This window comes from Lithobates pipiens, unplaced genomic scaffold (assembly GCF_037356315.1).
Source record: "Lithobates pipiens isolate NorthernLeopardFrog02 unplaced genomic scaffold, aLitPip1_a1.2 Scaffold_19, whole genome shotgun sequence".
NCBI classification, from domain to species: Eukaryota; Metazoa; Chordata; class Amphibia; order Anura; family Ranidae; genus Lithobates; species Lithobates pipiens.
In genome coordinates, this window is record NW_027507764.1 from 583,780,888 (window position 1) to 583,805,023 (window position 24,136).

Genomic DNA, 24,136 nt, shown 5'->3' on the forward strand with positions numbered 1-24,136 from the left:
GCATTGGATGGCACAGTGGCAGCATGGGAGCATTGGATGGCACAGTGGCAGCATGGGAGCATTGGATGGCACAGTGGCAGCATTGGGAGCATTTGATGGGCACGGTGGGAGCATGGGAGCATTGGATGGCACAGTGGCAGCATGGGAGCATTGGATGGCACAGTGGCAGCATGGGAGCATTGGATGGCACAGTGGCAGCATGGGAGCATTGGATGGCACAGTGGCAGCATGGGAGCATTGGATGGCACAGTGGCAGCATTGGGAGCATTTGATGGGCACGGTGGGAGCATGGGAGCATTGGATAGCACAGTGGGAGCATTGGGAGCATTTGATGGCACAGTGGCAGCATTGGGAGCATTTGATGGCACGGTGGGAGCATTTGATGGGCACAGTGGCAGCATTGGATAGCGCAGTGGGAGCATTTGATGGCACAGTGGGAGCATTGGGAGCATTTGATGGCACAGTGGGAGCATTGGGAGCATTTGATGGCACAGTGGCAGCATTGGGAGCATTTGATGGCACGGTGGGAGCATTTGATGGGCACAGTGGCAGCATTGGATAGCGCAGTGGGAGCATTTGATGGCACAGTGGGAGCAGTGGGAGCATTTGATGGCACAGTGGCAGCATTGGGAGCATTTGATGGCACGATGGGAGCATTTGATGGGCACAGTGGCAGCATTGGATAGCGCAGTGGGAGCATTTGATGGCACAGTGGGAGCATTGGGAGCATTTGATGGCACAGTGGCAGCGTTTGATGGGCACAGTGACTGCAATTGATGAGCACAGTGACTGCAATTGATGAGCACAGTGGCTGCGTTTGATGGGCACAGTGGCTGCATTTGATGGCACAGTGGGAGCATTTGATGGGCACAGTGACTGCAATTGATGAGCACAGTGACTGCAATTGATGTGCACAGTGGCTGCATTTGATGGGCACAGTGGCCGCGTTTGATGGGCACAGTTACAGTGGCTGCAATTGTTCGGCACAGTGGCGGTATTTGATGATACAGTGAGGCTGCAATTGATTTTTTTTATTTTAGAATTTTTTTATTTGTTTGCGCCCCCCCCCCCCCCCCCAAACATTTTGAGCACCAGCCGCCACTGATAAAAAGACAAAATATTGCCCAGCAGATCGGTGTGAGCGGAATGCTGCACTGATTGATCAGCTGTAGTCAGAAATGGGCAGGAGGGATGTGTGGTGGGACACTGCCACCTGGAGGCCAATCCTGGTATGTACTCTGCTGGAAGGAGTGGGGACACTGCAGTACACGGGGCCAGACGTGGTTTTAGTGCATACAAACATAATGCAAACCTCAATGTAATACCAAATATCAGTGTGCAATGTCTTTTATATTTATATGCATAAGAAAAAAATTTTTTGTCCTCACAAGAACAATTATAAAGGTTCCTCTCCTCTACAAAAATGGCTTGTTCTGATTTCCTGACTGGAGGACATCCAACATCATATAGCTCTTTCCTCCCCACCTCTGACTTGGTTCCCCTCTCTCATTCATGGGATTGCAGTCATTACAATCATTGGGGCTCAGCATCGCGTGTGCAAATACAGCCTGCCTAGGAAACCCCCTCCCCCACTCCTCCATATTGACACCCACCCATCAAGTCATTAGACCCCAGTGATGAGATTATTGGGTCTACACATGTGCGGTTTCTTTCATTTCCGAATCAAAATTTTGCCGTCCGGAAATCTGAATGTACCCGAATTTCTGAATGGCAATAGTAACGAATCTAAACGAATCAGAAACAGCAAAACTATTTCAGATGAAGATTCAAATCGCTTTCAAATTCCAAAGAGAATAAAATAGAATAGAAAATAAAGGAATGGGATAGAAAAGAATAGAAAACAAAAGAATATAATATAATAGAGTAAAACAGAACACAAAATTAAAGAATAGAAAAATTGAATAGAAAATAAAGGGATTGAATACAAAATAAAAGAGTAGAATAGAAAAAAAACAATAGAATAGAATAAAATAATAACAACATAACTACCTTGCGAAATTTGAATTTCGAATAGAAAAAATTTTAAATCAAATAGAAAAAAATATAATAGAATACAATAGAAAATTGAATAGAAAATAAAATAATAGAATGGAATAGAAAAAAGAATAGAATATAACCATTTCCCCAGAATGCGAATAGGATAGAAAAGAATAGAACAGAATAGAAAATAAAAAAATTTAATATAATAGAAAAAACAATAGAATATAAAAAAATAGAAAGAATATAACCTTTTGCTGAAATTCAAATTTCGAATAGAATAGAATATAAAAAAATAGATTAAAATAGAAAATGTAATACATTTGAATAGAATAGAAAATAAAGTAATAGAATGGAATAGAAAAAAAAGAATATAACCATTTCCCCTGAATTTGAATAGGATAGGAAAATAATAGAACAGAATAGAAAATAAAAAAAAATGAATAGCATAGAAAAAAGCAATAGAATGTAATAAAATAGAAAGAATATAACAACCATCTTCTGAAATTCGAATTTTGAATAGAATCAATTTGAAATCAAATAAATAGAAAATTTAATACATTTGAATAAAATAGAAAATAATAAAATGGAATAGAAAAAAGAATATAACCATTTCCCCAGAATAGAAAATAAAAAAAATTAATAGAATAGAAAAAAATAGAATATAACCATCTTCTAAAATTCGAATTTCGAATAGAATCAATTTAAAAACAAATAAAAAAATAGAATAAAATAGAAAATTGAATAAATTTGAATAGAATATAAAATAAAATAATAGAATGGAATAGAAAAAAAGAATACATAGAATATAACCATTTCCCCAGAATTCGAATAGGATAGAAAAGAATAGAACAGAATAGAAAATAAAAACATGTAATAGAATAAAAAAAAACTATAGAATATAATAAAATAGAAAGAATATAGCAACCATCTTCTTAAATTTGAATTTTGAATAGAACCAATTCGAAATCAAATAGCAAAAAATAGAATAGAATAAAATAGAAAAATGAATACATTTGAATAGAATAGAAAATAATAAAATGGAATAGAAAAAAGAAAATAACCATTTCCCCAGAATTCGAATAGGTTAGAAAAGAATAGAACAGAATAGAAAATAAAAAAATGGAATAGAATAGAAAAAAATAATAAAATAGAATAAAATTGAATATAACCATTTTCTGAAATTCGATTTTCGAATAGAACCGATTTGAAATCAACTAGAAAAAAATAGAATAAAATAATAGAATAGACTAGAATAGAAAAAAACAATAGAATAGAAAGAATATAACAATATAACCATCTTCAGAAATTGGAATTTTGAATAGAATACATTGGAATACAATAGAAAGGAATAGAATATAATAGAAAAGAATAGAATAGAAAAAAAAAAAGAATAGATTAGAAAAAAATAATATAATAGTATAGAAAGAATATAGCCATCTTCAAAATTTGAATTTAAGTTTAAATCAATTAGAATTAGAATAAAAGAAACAAATTCCATACACAAATGAAACAAATATAACTAAAGTCATTTGAGTAAATAATGAAATGGAAATGTAACACATTTTTTCAGTCTATGGAAAGTAACATTTGGGCTCCCCATTTATCCCTCCATCTAAATCAGGCATGTCCAAAGTCCGGCCCGCGGGCCAATTGCGGCCCGCGGTCCGGTTTTGAACGGCCCGCCTGGTTGTTTAAACATATATATCTTTTGTGGCCCCCGGCGATCTCCCAGCGCCGGAGCCACAAAAGATGTTTAGTCCGGCTGCCTCAGAGGGAGGAGGCGGGACGAGTGCCGTGCACACAGGAGGAGAATTTCCTGTTTACACGGCAGCTGTAATAGGAAGTCCCGTCTCTGCCATTGGACGACTGTGCTATCCATCAAAGGAGGCGGGACTTTCTCTTAAAGAGGCCGTTGTGTAAACAGGAGATTCTCCTGTAAGATGTCTTTGGCACTCGTCCTGCCTCCTCCATGGCTGCACTGATGGCAATGGTGGCAGCATTCCCGGCAATGGTGAGTGAATTCCCGGCAATGGTGAGTGAATTCCCGGCAATGGTGAGTGAATTCCCTGGCAATGGTGGCTGCTGCATTTCTAGCAATTGTGGGTCTGCAGTTTTTTTTTCCTGAAGCTTCCCTCTTAAAGTGAAGGTGCGTGTTATACGTCAATAAATACGGTGTATCCAAATAACACACCCGAGCTCATCTGTTCACCACACACAGCACAAAGGCAAGAGAATTCTTGTTGGGCAGTGTATTAGTGCTCGGATGAACACACTTAGACCGAATTTTAATGGTTTAAAGAATGTCAGACAAAATGGTTGGCATGTTCACTTCATCAAATCTGGCCCTCTTTGAAAAAAGTTTGGACATCCCTGATCTAAATTGTCACTATTGTAGGCGGAGCTCCCAACTTTCGGGAACAGTTTGATGTTCTCCTGGAAATGTGTCCCCCGTGTGTATGGTGGAATCAGCTTATACTATTTGTACTGTGTGTTCAGCTTTCTATAACCCCCCGGGGGGTGACATTGCAGTACCAGGGTGTAATAGGGTGATATGTGTGGAGTGACCTCTCTTCTCTCCCCCGCAGCCTCCTTATTGAAGCTCTGGTACCGGGAGCTGGAGGAGCCGCTCATCCCCCATGAATTCTATGAACAATGCATCACTCACTACGAGAACCCCGAGGCGGCCATCGATGTCGTCCATTCACTTCCTAAACTCAACAAGATGGTGCTGTGCTACCTCATCCGCTTCCTACAGGTACGAGTTATATGGTATGTCCTCCCCGCTACATTCAGTGCCCCATCCGCTTCCTACAGGTACGAGTTATATGGTATGTCCTCCCCGCTACATTCAGTGCCCCATCCACTTCCTACAGGTACGAGTTATATGGTATGTCCTCTCCTCTACACTCAGTGCCTCATCCGCTTCCTACAGGTACCTGTTATATGGTATGTCCTCTCCTCTACACTCAGTGCCCCATCCGCTTCCTACAGGTACGAGTTATATGGTATGTCCTCTCCTCTACACTCAGTGCCCCATCCGCTTCCTACAGGTACGAGTTATATGGTATGTCCTCCCCGCTACATTCAGTGCCCCATCCGCTTCCTACAGGTACGAGTTATATGGTATGTCCTCTCCTCTACACTCAGTGCCCCATCCGCTTCCTACAGGTACCAGTTATATAGTATGTCCTCTCCGCTACACTCAGTGCCCCATCCGCTTCCTACAGGTACGAGTTATATGGTATGTCCTCTCCTCTACACTCAGTGCCTCATCCACTTCCTACAGGTACGAGTTATATGGTATGTCCTCTCCTCTACACTCAGTGCCCCATCCGCTTCCTACAGGTACGAGTTATATAGTATGTCCTCTCCGCTACACTCAGTGCCCCATCCGCTTCCTACAGGTACGAGTTATATGGTATGTCCTCTCCTCTACACTCAGTGCCCCATCCGCTTCCTACAGGTACGAGTTATATGGTATGTCCTCTCCGCTACACTCAGTGCCCCATCCGCTTCCTACAGGTACGAGTTATATGGTATGTCCTCTCCTCTACACTCAGTGCCCCATCCGCTTCCTACAGGTACGAGTTATATGGTATGTCCTCTCCGCTACACTCAGTGCCCCATCCGCTTCCTACAGGTACGAATTATATGGTATGTCCTCTCCTCTACACTCAGTTCCCCATCCGCTTCCTACAGGTACGTGTTATATGGTATGTCCTCTCCTCTTCACTCAGTGCCCCATCCGCTTCCTACAGGTACGAGTTATATGGTATGTCCTCTCCTCTACACTCAGTGCCCCATCCGCTTCCTACAGGTACGTGTTATATGGTATGTCCTCTCCGCAACACTCAGTGCCCCATCCGCTTCCTACAGGTACGAGTTATATGGTATGTCCTCTCCGCTACACTCAGTGCCTCATCCGCTTCCTACAGGTACGAGTTATATGGTATGTCCTCTCCTCTACACTCAGTGCCCCATCCGCTTCCTACAGGTACGTGTTATATGGTATGTCCTCTCCGCAACACTCAGTGCCCCATCCGCTTCCTACAGGTACGAGTTATATGGTATGTCCTCTCCGCTACACTCAGTGCCTCATCCGCTTCCTACAGGTACGAGTTATATGGTATGTCCTCTCCTCTACACTCAGTGCCCCATCCGCTTCCTACAGGTACGTGTTATATGGTATGTCCTCTCCGCAACACTCAGTGCCCCATCCGCTTCCTACAGGTACGAGTTATATGATATGTCCTCTCCGCTACACTCAGTGCCTCATCCGCTTCCTACAGGTACGAGTTATATGGTATGTCCTCTCCTCTACACTCAGTGCCCCATCCGCTTCCTACAAGTACATGTTATAGCAGCATTGAGCATTGTAGCCATAGCTGTTTTTTTTTTAACACCATACTGGGGGACTACAAAAAGGTGCCCAGATTCGGGCTTTAGTAACATATTAAAGGAAACCTGTACTGATAGAAATGTGTAGGCTCCCGTTGCTGGACTTTCTAAATTCTAGTTGCCTGGCCACCGCTGACTTCAGTACTGTTTGAATCGTTGGCTCAGGATAAGCACACATCACGAGGAATCGGAAATCGAGATCTCCATCCTCGTTTCAGGTCAGTTCTAGCCTCCTCCACAATGCTCTCAGCACAGGTTTCCTGTATAAAGGGTAAAGTTGTCCAATAATAAACATATACCCCCCCCCTCCACCACCTGAGTACAGCCCTGCTGTTAAAATACTTACCTTCACCTTGTGATCTTCCCTTTAGGGCAGGGATAGGCAACCTCAGCACTCCGGCTGTGGTGAAACTACAAATCCCATCATGCCTCTGCCTCTAGGAGTCATGCCTGTTATTGTCAGGGTCTTGCAATGTCTCATGGGACTTGTAGTCTCACAACAGCTGGAGGGCCGGGGTTGCCTTCCTCTGCTTTAGGGCATTGCCCGGCTCTGCACAGCCTCTGCAGCAAAAGCATCCCCCTCCTACATACACGCTGCAGCGCCATTTATTTCTATGCAGGAGCCATACTCATGGCGGCCTCCAGCCACCCAGAAGAGTATAGCTCACCCATAGGAAGGAGGACAGTAAGTATTTTACCAGCTGGGCTGTACTCAGGGAGTGGAGGGATTTTTTAAGGGCCATTTTTATTAGACCGGTCTCTTCTAAATGACCAGCTGTGTGCCCCCTGCAGGTAGGTGATGCTCCTTCCTGGTATTGGAGAGTGTGACAAGGCAGTGCCAGGCCTCCTCTAAACACGCAGCACCTGCAGCGGGGGCTGTGGATATAATCGATTGGATTATTATTATTAACTGTTGTGATTAAAATGGTATTTCTGTATACCTGACAAAGACCAGCTAGGTATAATTACGGCAATTACCACACTTACGGAACCCGCTCAGCACTGCAGCACTGAGGAGACAGCTTCTTTCTGAACACAAGAAGAAATGAGTCAAAGTTGATGTTCAAAGCTTATCTGGTTTAATTCTGGGCGGGTCTACAACTTATATACGCTATTACTACCCAATCATTGCATAGAACATGGGTGTGGTTAATACAGAGGTGTACATTACATATCATTACATATCATTAATTATGCCATCTGCTTTCATGACTCATAGTCATGAGTCCTGTGGCCCAGACATATTGAGACACAGTATCTTTATTTAGACAGTACAGAATAAAACTGCTTATGCAAGCTATATTTTCTTATATGTATGCTTTATAGGAAACTGCTACTAACTAGCAGATTAACCCAAGTTAATCTTATATGAACTTATAAAGATGGAGTCACTCCGGTTCAGGCATATCACAACATTAACCACTTCAGCCCCGGAAGATTTGGCTGCTGAATGACCAGGCCATTTTTTTTGCGAATCGGCGCTGCGTCGCTTTAACTGACAATTGCACGGTCGTGCGGCTCTGCACCCAAACAAAATTAACTTCCTTTTTTTTTCCCACAAATAGAGCTTTCTTTTGGTGGTGGTTGATCGCCTCTGCGGTTTTAATTTTTTTGCGCTATAAACAAAAAAAGAGCGACAATTTTTTAAAAAACACAATATTTTCCTGTAATAAATATCCCCTTTTTTAAAAAAAATAAAAAAAGCTAATTTTTTTTCCAGTTTAGACCGATTTGTATTCTTCTACATATTTTTGGTAAAAAAATCGCAGTAAGCTTATATTGATTGGTTAGCACAAAAGTTATAGTGCCTACAAAATAGGGGATAGATTTATAGCATTTTTATTTTATTTTTTTACTAGTAATGATGGCGATCAGCGTTTTTTTTTTTTTTTTTATCGTGACTGCGACTTTATGGCGGACACATCGGACAATTTTGACACATTTTTGGGACCATTCACATTTATACAGCGACCAGTGCTGTAAAAATGCATTGATTGCTGTAAAAATGTCACTGGCTGTGAAGGAGTTAACACTAGGGGGGCGATCAAGGGGTTAATTGTGTTCCCTGGGAGGTGATTCTAACTGAACGGGGAGGGGACTGACTAGAGAAAGTGACAGATTGTGGTTCCTAGCTAGTAGGAACACACAATCTGTCATTCCTCTCAGAGCAGAACAGGGAATTGTGTACATTTACACACACACTTGTCTGTTCTGCCTCTCGTGCTCGCGATCGCTCGTGGCCGGCGGTCATCGTGACCTTCGGCCATGAGCATCGGCACCCCCACTGTGCCGACCTGCCGCAGTATAATGATGGCGGCTGATCAGCAAGTGATTAAAATACAAGATTTTGCAGGACTTTACAATATAAAGGGAGCCAGTAGTTAGAATACAACCAATACTAGAGGGTTAGGGGGGCCCTGCTAGTTAGAGCTTACAATTTAAAAGGGAGGGGCAAGTGATACAAAAGGTAGTAACTCTGGGGGATGAGCTGATGGAGAAAGTAAAAGTACATATGTTAGGTGGAAGCAGGATAGGCTTCCATGAGGAGTAGAGATTTCAGGCTTTACCTAAAGGTGGACAGAGTAGGAGATGGTTGGATAGATCGGGGTAGGATGTTCCAGAGGATGAGAGAGGCTCTAGAGAAGTCCTGGAGACCAGCATAGGAGGAGGTGATGAGCAGGGGTCTCAAACTGGTGGCCCTCCAGCTGTTGCGGAACTCCAAGTCCCATCATGCCTCTGCCTTTGGGAGTCATGCTTGTAACTGTCAGCCTTGCAATGCCTCATGGGACTTGTAGTTTTGCAACAGCTGTCGGGCTGCCAGTTTGAGACCCCTTAGCTAGAGAGCAGGAGATCTGGGGAGGAGTGGAGAGGACAGTTTTTGGTGATATTTTGAGATGAGGTTGGTGATGTAGCCTGGGGCAGAGTTGTGGATGGCTCTGTATGTTTTTGTTAGTATTTTGAATTTTATATGTTGGGCAAGTGGAAGCCAATGGAGGGTTTAGCATAGATTGGTGTCGGAGACTAAATGGTTGGTAAGGTGGATGAATCTGGCAGCAGTATTCGTGAAGGGATAGTCTGTGAAGAGGTAGGCCAACCAGAAGGGAGTTGAAATAGCCAAGGTGAAAGATAACAAGGGAGTGGATTAGTAGGTTGGTGGTGTCATTGGTTAACCACTTGCTTACTGGGCACTTAAACCCTTAAACTTAAACCCCCCTCAGTCCCAGACCAATTTTCAGCTTTCAGCGCTGATGCAATTTGAATGACAATTACGCGGTCATATAACACTGTACCCAAATGAAATTTTTATCATTTTTTTCCCACAAATAGAGCTTTCTTTTGGTGGTATTTAATCACAGCTGGGAGTTTTATTTTTTGCTAAACAAACAAAAAAAGATGCAAAAAAACAAAACAAAATCATGTTTAATAGTTTGTTAAAAGGTCATTTTTCTCCTTCATTGAAGTGCGCTGATGAGGCGGCACTGATAGGCTGCACTGGTGGGCACTGATGGGCTGCACTGATGGGCACTGATAGGCTGCACTGGTGGGCACTGATAGGCATAGTTAAGGCGGCACTAATAGGCACAGATAAGGCGGCACTGATGGGCAAAGATGGGCACAGATAAGATGGCACAGATGGGTGGCACGGATGGGTGGCACGGATGGGCACTGATAGGTACCACTGATAGATGGGACTGATGGGCACTGATAGGTGGCACTGCTGGGCACTGATGGGCGGCACTGATGGGCACGGATTTATGTGGCACTGGGGTGCAGCACCTTTGTTGAGGCAGATTGTGGGAGAGTCAGTATAAATATTAAATATAAGGATATTTTATGTTATATTCCTACATGTAGAGGAATTAATCACAATTATTCACATAGCACTTTAAAGGTTTTTTAGTTTTGTGTGTTTTATTTTTCTTTATACTCTCTTTTATATTCTTTATTTCCCTATTGGTATATCTGCACACCTTTTTGAACTTGGATAAGGTTCTTAACTGAAGTTTTCTTATACACAGTTCTGTACCCATTTGTGGAGGCTATTATATGTGTATGGTAGACGTACACTATTGGTGCCACTAGTATATATATATATATATATATATATATATATATATATATATATATATATATATATAGGATCAGTATAGCTATATATATAGATATATAGATATAAAGAATAGGGAAAGGTCTGTATTCATATCATCAAATTAGCTTTGCATATTGATACTGGTCACTTACCGGAGGTCTAATAGTACAACTATCACTTGAAGGTAGCGCCAATAGCCCCCAATAAATATCTATATTAATTTTCAGGCACGGACTTTAACAAAAGCCCATGCACTTAGGGGCGGCTGCAACCTGTTTGCATCTTCTCTTCTCCATGCAGTAGCACCTATTCCCTTCCTTATATATATATATTTGCTGCTGTTCTTATCTATCTCCATAAGCGCGGCTATTTTCATATATCTACTATTTTGTTGTGCTGACTTTTTCTTGTGTTTCTCCAGACTCATTGATGAGCCTGCCTTTGTCATGTGACTGACCATCTTTTAACTGTCCACTGCCCTTCCAGGTATTTGTACAGCCAGCCAACGTGGCCATCACGAAGATGGACGTCAGTAACCTAGCCATGGTCATGGCACCCAACTGTCTGCGCTGCCAGTCGGACGACCCCCGTATCATCTTTGAGAACACCAGAAAGGAGATGTCCTTTATCCGGGTCTTAATCCAGCAGCTGGACACCAGCTTCATGGAGGCAATCCTATAGCAGATGAAAGCAGGAACAGAGCATTGACTTTTACATCTCATTGTGAGAGGAGAGGTCTCCACCCACCGCCCTGCCTTCTCATCCTTACACGCCCCCGCAGAGCCAATCCCACTCATCTCCTGTGGCAATAAGGACCCGACACATCTCCACCTCGGACCAAAGTACAGCATGAGAACTGCAAGGCATGATGGGAGTGCTGGACACTGTGGCCCCAGGGTTTAACGTATATATGTACATTCCCGATAATGGTGACTATTTAACACTGTGGTGCATACTATGTGTCTTCTCTTCAAGGAGGCATATTCCTTAGTGCAGATCTGGTCCCTGCTGAGCTGGACTCATGAAATAAGCGGTCATATCCCTTTGGGTGATAGATTGTGTCATAGCATGGATAGCGGTGAGCGATGACCAGATCAGTTTGGACGTAGACAAGCTGCAGAGTGCATTCTTCGGGCTGTTCTCGTTCATGCCAACACACAGGGCAGGCTCGTTAGGGGTCCTCAGGTGCAAAAAATGTTGCATAAAGGTTGGGAGAGGTTGGATGTTGGACAATCTGTCCAAATTCTGTGCAAACAATTGCAATTTTGATTTATATCTGTGTGGATTTTGGTAAAAGTTATTACCGAATATCTGAAGAATAACAAAGAGATGCATGGTATTACCTGATCTATGGGGTAAAATGATTGACAGCGAGGACCTGTCATGTGCAACACCTGACCTGCAACATTCTTTGCTCTTTGCAACCAGATGTGATCGTAGTTCATCTTAGCATTCTATTTCTTTCCTACGGCACCTCTGAATTTGTATTTATTTATTTATAATCAGCTGTGTACATGTAAGGTAGGACATTCATGTAAGAGAGGATCTGGTCTGCAGCCCAGGCAGGGACTGCATTACTACGACGTATTGTGTTCCAGGAACTGAGATAGTCAACACAGTGGTAGATCAATATTTATTTCTGATGAACTGGCATTGCCGTGGGTGGCTCCCAACACATACAGTATGATAGAGGGATCAGTATGACCATCACTCGTGTCTTGGTTGATGTTAAAGGGGTTGTAAAGGTTCGTTTTTTATTTTCTACATAGGTTCCTCTAAGCTAGTGCATTGTTGGTTCACTTACCTTTTCCTTCGATTTCCCTTCTAAATGTTTTTTTTCTTTGTCTGAATATCTCACTTCCTGTTTCTCCTCAGTAAACTTCTCACCATCATCCGAGCGGTGGTTAGTCAGCCAGAACAGCTTACTGAGGAGGAACAGGAAGTGAGAAATTCAGACAAAGAAAACAAAGAAAAAAAAACATTTAGAAGGGAAATCGAAGGAAAAGGTAAGTGAACCAACAATGCACTAGCTTATAGGAACCTATTTAGAAAATAAAAAAGGAACCTTTACAACCCCTTTAATTCTTTTTCTAACGTGTTCGGGAAGGATACTGTTCTGGAGCAGAACCCTCAGTTATAATAATGCTGCTAAATTTATAACAGTTTTCCTCTCATTTTTAACACGTGGAAAACTGTGATATTGCACTGAAGGGTAAAAAGTTAGATGTAAAGCCCAAGAAGGCAAAATGTGAAAAAAAACAACAACTTTGTACACCATTGTGAGGGAAACTCCATCTTTTACCTTCCCGAAACAGTGACAGATTATAGATGGATGAGGGTGTGGAGTAAATTGTCTACAGCAAATAAAGGCATGAAAACCAGAGGGTTCTTCACCTTATTATGGCAGATCCCCAGTGGATTGTCCCATTGTCCCCCTTCATCACCAAGCTGTGGAAGTCATCATTACTGGTATTATTGGGTACCAGTATGATTGGCAGGAAACGGCTAGAAACAGCTGAAGGAAAATCAGAAGAATTTTATCATGTTTTTTTGAAACGGCAAATCCAAAACTACACCAGCTATCTCCAACTAAAGGGATTTTTGCTGCTGTTTTTGTGCAATTAGAACATGCAATGGAGGTCAAGGTACTCACATGTCATCTGATACATCAAGTCCATTTTTCTACTTTGATTTCAGATCAGTAATGCAGGGAGTCATGGTTCATTTTGTTTTTCTTGAATTCAAAGATCCAGTCGCATACCTTCATCACTTGGTTCACATACCCCTGTTATTTGGTTCCCATACCCCTATCGTTTTGTCCTCTTACTCCCCATCATTTGATTCTCATATCCCCATCATTTGGTTGACATGCACCCATCATTTGTTCCCCAAACCCCCATCATTTTGTTCCCACACCCCAATAAGTGCTTTCCACACCCCCATCATTGGGTTCTCATACCCCCATAATTTGGTTCCCTTATCCCCATCACTTGGTACCCTACCCCCATCATTTGGTTCTTCTACTCCCATCCTTTGGTTCCCATACCTCTGTGATTTTGTTCACATATCTCCATCATTTGGTTCACATATCCCCATCAATTGGTTCCCCTTATCTTTATCATTTGATTGCCACACCCTTGTCCTTGGGTTCTCATACCTTCAACACTTGCTTTCCTTGCCCCCATGATTTGGTTACCATGCCCTCATCATAGGATTCCCGTATCCCCATCATTTTGTTGACATGCACCCATTATTTGTTACTCATACCCCCATCATTTGGTCCCCACACCCCCATCATTGGGTTCTTACACCCACATCATTTGGTTCCCTTATCCCCATTATTTGGTACCCTACCCCCATCATTTGGTTCTTATATTGGTTTCCTTACCCCCATGATTTGGTTACTATGCCCTCATAATTCCCCTATCATTTGGTTCCCACAAACCCATTATATGATTCACATACATCGTCATTTGGTTCATTCACTTGGTTCTTATACACCAATCAGGTGGTGTCCATACCTCCATCATTTGGCTCCCATGCCACATTATTAGGTTGCTATACTCCTTCATTTGCTTACTGTATCCTTTACCTTTGATTCCCATGCCATAATCACGTGGTTTACATTCCCAGATCATTTGTTCTCCATATCTCCATAACTTGATTTCCACAACCCCATCAACTGGTTTGCATACCTCTATCATTTGGTTCCCACACTCTCATCATTTGCTTACCAACCTCACATAGTTGTATTCCCACACCTCCATCAACTAGTTCCCATACCCCCATCATTTGCTTCTCATAACCCTATAGATGGGTCCCCACACCCCCTCATTTGGTTATCATACTCCTATAATCTGGTTCCCAACCCTCATCATTTGGTCTCCATAAGCCTTCATTTGGTTTCTAAATTGGATCACTTGATTCCCATACTTTTTTGTTAACATACTCCTTGAATGGTTCCCATGCTCCAATCATTTAGTTTCTATACCTGGCATCATTTGGCTACTTTGCCCCATCATTTGTTTCCCATAATCCAGTCATGTGATTCCTGGGCCCTCACCATTTCCCTTCCAAGCCTCCTTCCTTTGGTTCCTATATCATCATCAATTGATCTTCATACCACCATCATTTGATCTTCATACCACCATCATTTTATCTTCATACCACCATCATTTGATCTTCATACCACCACCATTTGGCTCCCATGCCCCATCGTTTGGTTGCCAGTAATATACGGTATCTTACGTTGTTTAAGAAAGCAGAGTGTTCCTTTAAGTGTTTCAGAGCTATCTGATCACTTTTACCTTCCTAACGTTCTCTAATGCCGCCTACACACAATCAGATTTTCAGATGGGAAATGTTGCATGTGAGCTTGTTGGCGGTAAGTCCGACCGTGTGTATGGTCCATCGGACATTTGTTGTCGGACTTTCCGCCAACAAATGTTGGCTAGCAGGTTCTCAAATTTTCCGCCAACAAATGTTTGTTGTCAGACTTTCACAAGTCCACACATGCTCAAAATCGAGTACGAGCCAAAAGCGCTCGGTCTTGTAAAACTAGCGTTCGTAATGGAGATATGACATATGTGTTGTACGTCACTACGTTTGTAATTGTTGGTCAACATTGATGTGACCATGTGTATGCATGACAAGTTGGAGCCAACACCCTTCAAACAAAAATCCACGGTTTTGTTGTCGTAAAGTCCGATCGTGTGTACGGGGCAAAAGGGTTAGGAAGAATTTTAGAGGCATCTGAACATTTTTACAAATGCTTTTCTACTGCTCTGTGAACTCTTTGGAAACGGCAGTTGGCCAGCGTTAGAACCGGAACACGAGGCCAATGTGTTCAAAGGTAAGTGTAATGTCATCTCATAGCAGACTGATATCAGATGACACTTGGCTGTCACTCCTTTACCGCTGAAGATTTGCCCTGTAGCGGCAATGGTTTATTGAGATTTTTTTGTATTTTCTAGAGTTTTACAGCAAAATGAGTTTATGGTGACATTTACCAGGAGCACTGTCTGAAATCTGCCAACCTGAACCCTACACTGTTGTGAAGTGACCTTAACAAGCGGTGATATTTAGAACAAAAGAATTGAAGCTTCTGATTTTCTTTTCCTTTAGTCATTAGAGGATATAAAATGGAATCACTGTATGTGTTTTCTGGCTGTGTACAATGACTGGTTCCTTGAGGAATCCATTTGTTGCACTCTGTATTCTCTACCCTCATTGGTTTGGTTTATGGACAGAAAGCTTAGGTGTCATTTTCTTCTACTAGCAATGCTACATCCAGTTTTGTTCCTGATATATGGCTACAAAAACCTAACCCCTTTCTGGCATTCCACTATCATTTGATTCCTATACCCCTATAAATTGGTTCCTATTCCTCCATTATTATTTTTTTCTATACAACATCATTTGATTTCATGTGTCCCCACCATTTGGTTCCCATGACCGCATTATTTGGTTTCTATACCCCTATCGTGTGGTTCCCATAACCCTATCAGTTCTTTCATATATCCTTATAATTTGGTTTCCATGCCCCCATCATTCAGGTTCTATGCCTCAATCATTTGGTTCCCATGACCCCATCATTTGGTTCCTATATCCTCATCATTTGGTTAATATACCCCTATCATTTGGTTCCCATGCCCCAGTCATTTGGTTAATATACCCCTATCATTTGGTTTCCATGTCCCCATCATTTGGTTCCTATACTCCCATCATTTGGTTCCCTTGACCCCATCATTTGGTTTCTATACCCCTATCTTGTGGTTCCCATAACCCTATCAGTTGCTTCATATACCCTTATAATATGGTTTCCATGCCCCCATTATTCAGGTTCTATACCTCAATCATTTGGTTCCCATGACCCCATCATTTGGTTCCCATGACCCCATCATTTGGTTCCCATGACCCCATCATTTGGTTCCTATATCCCCATCATATGGTTAATATACCCCTATCATTTGGTTCACATGCCCCAGTCATTTGGTTAATATACCCTTATGATTTGGTTCCCACGTCCCCATCATTTGGTTCCTATACTCCCATCATTTGGTTCCCTTGACCCCATCATTTGGTGTCTATACCCCTGTCATTTGGTTTCTATGACTCCATCATTTGGTTCCCTTGACCCCATCATTTGGTTTCTATACCCCTGTCACTTGGTTTCCATGACCTCATCAGTTGGTTGCCATGACCCCATCATTTGGTTTCTTTACCTCTATAATTTGATTTCCATGCCCCCATCATTTCGTTCCCATACCTCTTTAATTTGGTTTCCAGGCCCCCATCAATTCGTTCCCATATGTCTATTATTTGGTTTCCATGCCCCCATCATTACCTTCCCATACCTCTATAATTTGGTTTCCTTGCCCCCATCATTTAGTTCCCATACCTCTATAATTTGGTTACCTTGCCCCCATCATTTCGTTCCCATACCTCTATAATTTGGTTTCCACACCCCCATCATTTCATTCCCATACCTCTCTTATTTGGTTTCCATGCCCCCATCATTTGGTCCCCATACCTCTATTATTTGGTTTCCATATCCCTATCTTTTATCTTCTATGTCCCCATCATTTGATTTCTATATCCCCATCATTTGGTTCCCATACCCTCACAATTTGGTTGCCACACCCCATAATTTGACTCCCATGCCCCCATCAATTGGCCCTAACACCCCCGTTGTTTGGTTACCACACCCCATGGAGTACAGATGCTAACTGTAGAGAACCTTTATGCACTTTGTTAGTGGAAAGGGACCACAAGGTTTCATTAGAGCGTGGATGGTAGTAAAGATGAAGTCAGAGGCTTTTATATGTCAAAGAGACAGTCGATCCCTCTATGTTTCAGTGTTACTGTTTGTATATCTTTTCAAAAATAATCTGTTTATTAATCAAAGCAGATTCACTAAGTCCCCTTTAGTGTTTTTAATTTCTACTCTTTAGAATTATTGACTGTTCAGAGGTTTTTAGTTTACTGCTAAAAACATTTGCCAGCAGGATGGACAATCTTGTCACACTGCAGGCTCTGGGGGGCCCACGGCGAGCCGCTGGTATTAATCCAAGAGATGTAATAATGTATTATTTATGTATATAGAGATACAGAGACCGCGAGTCTCTTATTAATACATATTTATTTATTTTCCGGATAATTCTAATCCATTATGTACATTCGAGGTAGGGGACTCTGTGCTTGCTGGAGGGGGGGGGGGGGGGGAGGGGGTTGTATATTATAGCTGTGTAATAAATATGTGAAATGGGACCCCTCCCCCATGGATGTCAGTCTCCCTTTTGGCTGTGAGATGGCGGCGTGGTGTCGCGCTGCAATGGCACGCGCACGCGTCATGACTTATTGTATATGGATAATTGCATGTTGTGTTTATACCCGGTTTATGTCTGTAGATATGTTACTTATAAATTACAGACGGCTGACTTGTAGGGTCATAAATCACTTAAGAGCGGACCAGATCCTTTGTGCATAGCGGGAACATCGGGGAGAACTGACAATGACATAAGCGGGGAGAGATTAGAGTAAGAGCCCTGTGCACTGTTTCCCCCTTTTGTGGGGGTTAAATTGACTTTTTACTCTTGCTCCCTCTAGTGGCATGTAGATGAAGATGTTGTGAAAATATTGAATATATTGTAAAATAATTACTTGGGCACTTAACCTTGGTAGCCAGGATCTAATGACACGAAGGTCACTGGACGTGTATACACAGCTGCCTTTAGGCACCTATACAGCCTTTAATGATTAGGCTATAAAGAGGCCGAGGGAGGAGAGTGAAGAGGAACTGGCTTATTGTTGGGGCAAAACAATAGTTATCGGACAAGGTTCCAGCCAGACTAGGAGACTTCTGATGTCTGTGGGCATAATTAATGTGTGTCTTGGGTCAGATAATACCCAATCTAACCATAAAAGGGGGGTGAGGTTGTATGAAACTATTACCGGATGAGCTCCAATAAATCGTAAGATCTGTGCACCTGTTTTATTGCACTTACCGCCGCTTAAAGTAGAGGTGAAAGCATATCCCTGTGTCCCAGAGCATAGGGTGCAGGCTTGTCCCGATGCCAATCCAGAGGACTCGTAAATGTAAAGAGGAAAGGATCGCCGCTACTCCGACCAGCCAGGTGAATAAACAATAAGGAGCAGCCTCAGCGTACATGTCACCACCAAACCACACACCCTGATGCATCTTGCCCCTTCCACCAGGGCTTTAACATGGGGTCAGATTTGTGCAGTTCTACGTAATGTTCTCCACTACAGTCAGTGGGATTGTACAATGTATGTGTGTGCGGTTATCTTACAGACATTTGTAAACCATCACCATCAGACCGCACTGCTGTGTATGACATAATAAGCCTGCATTGTGTGTGACCAGATTTTGGCATCTCAGGGCTGCCAATTGGAATATTTCTATAGGTGTATCTCTAGGTATGGCGTGGCCCTCAGAATTCCTAGCGACTGTATTTAGTCCTGTGTCCAGACAAAGATGTCAAGCTGAATATAGGAGACATCACACTCCCAACAGCCCGAGCATTATATTAAGTCCAAAAGCAGCCTCAGCCTGGGCTCCTCCCAAAACACCTGTTCCGACGCGTTTCGTCCTGCCCACAGGATTTAGTCATACCACTATATACTTCTTCTATTCAGCTTTACACATTGAGCTTGGATGAGCATCTTGCCGACACCTGCATACTGGGGATCCCCAGACTTGTAGCCTTGGCACTTGGAGCTGAGCTCTGTGTTGTCTAACGGTCACAGACAAAGGTGTCAGTTCTTAAGACTATGAATATGAGGTTGGACAAGGAGGCCTTTTTTCAATGCTGCTTTTATTACTGCTGCATTACCTGAAAATTCCAAGGGGCAGCAGAAGCTCTGAACTCTGGGTAGTCAAAGCCAAACCGTTTTTATTTTTTCTATTGGAGAAAGTAAAGCTGACCACACACCAGTAGAATTTCTCCTTCAATTTTTTAATAGCAAATTAGGTCAAATCGACAATCATTTTCGACCGTAGTGATGGGAAGAATTGAAGGAGAAGGATGGAGAAAAATTGAAATGAAATTCTAACTGTGAATGTGGTTTTCATTTGGGGAAAATTGTGTATCCTGAAACTGGACATAGAATTCCAAACTTTAGCACGGCAATCAAAAATTTTTTAAGGTTTTCATTTGAAATTCGCAAGTCCACGATAATGCAATTGAATGCTCTGTCCGATGATTTTCTGAATTTCCGTACAAACATATGAACCTAAATTCTACGGGTGTATGGCCAGTTTATGATATATTTCCATTTTGTCCTTCAAAACCATGTATATAGGATTTTTATCCTTTCTCTGTAATAATTGAATAGCAAAAACATTTAAAGGGACCATTTCTACATTTTTCTACAAAATATCCTTTCTAGCATCTGCACCTATTTATTAAGCTGCTCTGAGCCATTTCTCTCTTCATTATTCCCTATTTTGCCAATAATTATTTTAATCCAGCAAAATAAGTTTTATGGTACAGTTTGCCAAATTATACAGATTTCCTTTTGCTTATTACCCCTCCAAAGATTTTCCTAGCCTTTTTCTTGACCCATGGCAATCTTTTAGATTTAGGCATCAGGTACACACAGCCTACTTTGACCGCTGGCTGTGGGAAAACGCAAAACTCGGCAAAATCGCTCCATGGTTTTGCCACAGTTTGCTTTCTCCATCAGCCGGTGGTCAAAATATTCCTATCCTGAAAGCGATTCTTCCACGATCAAAAGAGGGAGTTTGAGGGAGGTGGAAGCTCCCCTAACCACAGCAGCTCATAAACTTTGGTAAAAGCCTATGTGTACATTGACACATAGGCTTTTTATGGAGTTGAGTTTAGGAGCTTTGGCAAAAAAAACGCCAAAAGCTCCTAAACCCAAGTTTGAGAGCTGTAGTGTACAATAAGCCTAATGCCGTGTATACACGGCCGGACTATCCGACAGCAAAGGTCCGACAGAACGAATCCGTCGGACAATTCGATCGTGTGTGGGCTCCATCGGACCTTTGCTGTCAAAAAATCAGACGGACTTTAGATTTAGAACATGGTTCAAATCTTTCCGACTGACTCCAGTCCGGTCGAAAAATCAGTTCGTCTGTATGCTAGTCCGACGAACGCAAACCGACGCTAGGGCAGCTATTGGCTACTGGCTATGAACTTCCTTATTCTAGTCCGGTCGTACGTCATCACGGTCAAATCCATCGGACTTTGGTGTGATTGCGTGTGGCCAAGTCCGTTTGTTCGTAAACTCAGTTGGAAGTCCGCCAAAAGTCCGTCGGAAAGACCGTCAGACCTAGTCTGCCGGAAAGTCTGGCCGTTTGTACACGGAATAAGACAAGAGAAGGCGGACAAGGAATTTTTTTTCCAATAACAATGTCATTTGGTCTTTTTAATTTAAATTTAAATTTAGAAAAGTATAAACTAATGTTTAAATTTTTATTGAAATAAACCCAAGGCAATACTGTCTCTGCTATTGGGGGAAGAAGGTCAACAACCCTAGAGCCTTGTAGAGAGGTCCTCCTTTTCCTGAAAAAGGTAAATATAAAATATTAATTTGTAATAGTTCAAAAGATTTTTTAACTTTTTGGTACATTATATAACAAAGAAAATATACTATATGGCCTAAAGCCTGTGGATACCTGACAATACACCTATACGAGCTTGTTGGACATCTCATTCTAAAACCATGGCCATTTATATGGAGTTGACCTCTTTTTTGGCTATAGCATCCTTCACTCTTCTTGGAAGGCTTTCCACAAGTTTTTGGAGTGTCTGGGGGAATTTATGCTAATTTGGGAGGGCAGAAATGTTGAAGGTGAAGATCTGGTTTACAATGGCTGTACCAGTACATCCCAAAGTTTTTCAGTAGGGTTGAGGTTAGGGCTTTGTGCAGGACACTCAAGTGCCTCCACACCAAACAGGTCGAACCATGTCTTTATGGAGCTGGCTTTCTCCACAGGTGCACAGTCATGGTGGAACAGAAAAGTCTTCCCAAACTGTTACCGCAAGGCTGAGTTGTTGGACAGCCTATTCCAAAGCCATGGCCATTAATACAGAGTCATTCCCCATTCCAAAGCCATGGCCATTGATATGGAGTTATTCTATATTCCAAAACCATGATCATTAATATACACTTGCCCCCCCATTCCAAAACCATGGCCATTAAAATAGTGTTGCCCCCATCCCAAAACCATGGCCATTACTATAGTGTTGCCCCAGAGGTGTTAAGTAGGGTTAAGATCAGGGTTTTGTGCAGGACACTCGAGTTACTCCACACCAAACTGGTCACACCATGTCTTATGGAGCTGGCTTTGTACACAGGAAAGATTCTTCACTAAACTGTTTCTAGAAGGTTGGAAGTACACAATATTCTTAAAATTTCTATGTATGATGTAGCATTTACTGTACTGGCAAAACCCCGTGACCACCATTATTGGGGGAGAGGGTGTCCACTTACTTTTGGCCATATAGTGCTTAGACATTGCCTTTAAGGTGGCTTAGTATCTTTTTTCCCTTTTTGATATTTTTCACTTTTGGCAACATTTCAGTCCATTTTAAATCAGAGGACTATGAAGATCTTTATAAATAGACCTTTAAATGTGGAATATATTATTAGCTCACCCAACATCTGTAACTGAGCAGTGTGGGCCGGGACATGAGAATTGCATTGTGATTGTCACATGTGTACCGTAAACATCTAATGCAGGGTCTCTCAACCAGGTTTCCTCCAGAGGTTTCTAGAGGTTCCTTGACCAAAGAGCAATTTCTGCCTCTCAGATAAGTTCCCACTGACACCATTGATATTTTTTAGCTATCGGTAAGGGGGTCATTTTTGCCAATGACCACAAGTGTAAGGGCCATTTTTCCTGCTAACCATCACTCTAATGTATTATGAGTTGTAGATACAATCATTTTTAGCATAAGTTTCCTCAGACTGAAACGTTATTTCAAGGGTTCCTCTGTGTTGAAAAGGTTGAGAAAGGCTGGTCTAATACAAACTTTCTCAACCAAGGTTTTGTGGAATTCTAGGGTTCCTCCAGGGGTTGCTAGAAGATCCTTGAGTGATGAGCAACTTCTGCCTCTCAGATAAGTTCCCACTGACACCAATGATCTTTTTAGCTATCTGTAAGGGGGGGAATTCTTCCCAATGACCACCAATCCAAGAATCGTTCTTCTCACTGACCATCGCACTAATGTACTGCAAGCTGTAGATATAGTACATATTAACAAGGTTTCCCTGAGCTTAAAAAGGGTATTGCAAGGGTTCCTTCATGTTAAAAAGATTAAGAGATGTTGATCTAATATAGTCTTATAACATCTATTGGAGATGAGTGCATTACACGAATGGGCCTTCCCAAATCAGGGAGCTAATTTTTGCCTCTCCAAACTGCCTTCCCCCCGTTTCCCAAGCTATCATGATGCCTACATCTCCTATCCAACAACCGACCATCTGTCCGCTTCTAGATCTCTCTACATAATCCCAAGAGAGCCCACCACACCACCGTCTTGTGCTGTCAGAAATCTCAAACCATCCGCCATGTTTTTTACGCTTCATCTTAGCTGATCTATGAAATAACTGTAATAATATGTTAATTGTAACAGAAACGATACATGACACCATCACCTACAACATGCATTGCTGTAAAGGTTGGGGAACGACAAACGTCACCAGCCAGCCCAGCAATGTACGTCGCCCATACATCCATACAGTGTACAGATAATGGGATGACATTGAATCATGCATGGATGGAAACTGCTATATTTAATATTTATAACTGTTTTCTATTTCCCTTTATTGATGCTCCCACGCGCTGCCATAAAACTGCATCTGTATAACCGAACTGGAATCGGGGTACGTGTGTGTATATTTACACCCGGTACTTGTACACACGCTCGCACACGCACCGACCCGCTGACCCCCCACCCCCGCTCCATCTTCAGCTTTCTGGCTCTAGAACCACAAAGGAACTTGGAAATTCGTCTACACTGACTTTTTGTTTTTTTTCTTCTTTTTTTAAGCAAGAAACAAGGCGAATGTTGTACATGATTAGAGCTTTGCTTTGTAGCCCTTCTATACGTGTTGTTTTTATTTCCACAGTTTTTACAGATCTATTTAATTTTATTTTTACAATTGTTTTATTTATTAAAAAATTATAATAACTGTAAAAAAAAAAAAAAAAAATTTAAAAGTTTTGAATTTTGTGTCCGAAACGAGACCAGTCCGAGTCCTCCTGTTGTTTCACTTCTTGGTAACGCAATGGTTCTAATGGAGTAGATGCAGATGTCACAGTATGTCCACAAGAATAAAAACAGATTTCAGCATCTAACAAAAAGGACTTGTTTTTGTGTCACTTCTTATGTGAAAGATGAACTCCAAATATTGTCCTAATCCATTTGTCACATGTACTCTTCTTGAACCTCGGTGTGCTTTATATTTCTTCCAGATCTGTGCAGTAATCCAGTGTGATGCCGCGTACACACGGTCGGAGAATCCGTCGGAATGCGTCTTATCGGACCGTGTCGTCAGATAATCCGACTGTGTGTGGTATGCATCGGATTGATTCCGTCCGAATCTCCGTCGGACCCAATTTTCCAACATGTTGGAAATATTTCCCGACCAACT

At 42.1% G+C, this 24,136-nt stretch overlaps 1 protein-coding gene across 1 annotated transcript in view; it reads left to right on the forward strand.

Annotated features, from left to right (window-relative positions):
* ARHGAP39 (Rho GTPase activating protein 39) overlaps nt 1-23,846 on the forward strand; it is a 311,135-nt gene extending 287,289 nt beyond the window's left edge. The window contains 2 exon segments of the mRNA XM_077493504.1: nt 4,587-4,756; nt 10,976-23,846. Of these exon segments, the coding sequence (XP_077349630.1) occupies nt 4,587-4,756; nt 10,976-11,170 (365 nt within the window). The 3' untranslated portion in view covers nt 11,171-23,846.
* Nucleotides 23,847-24,136: the final 290 nt, after the last annotated feature.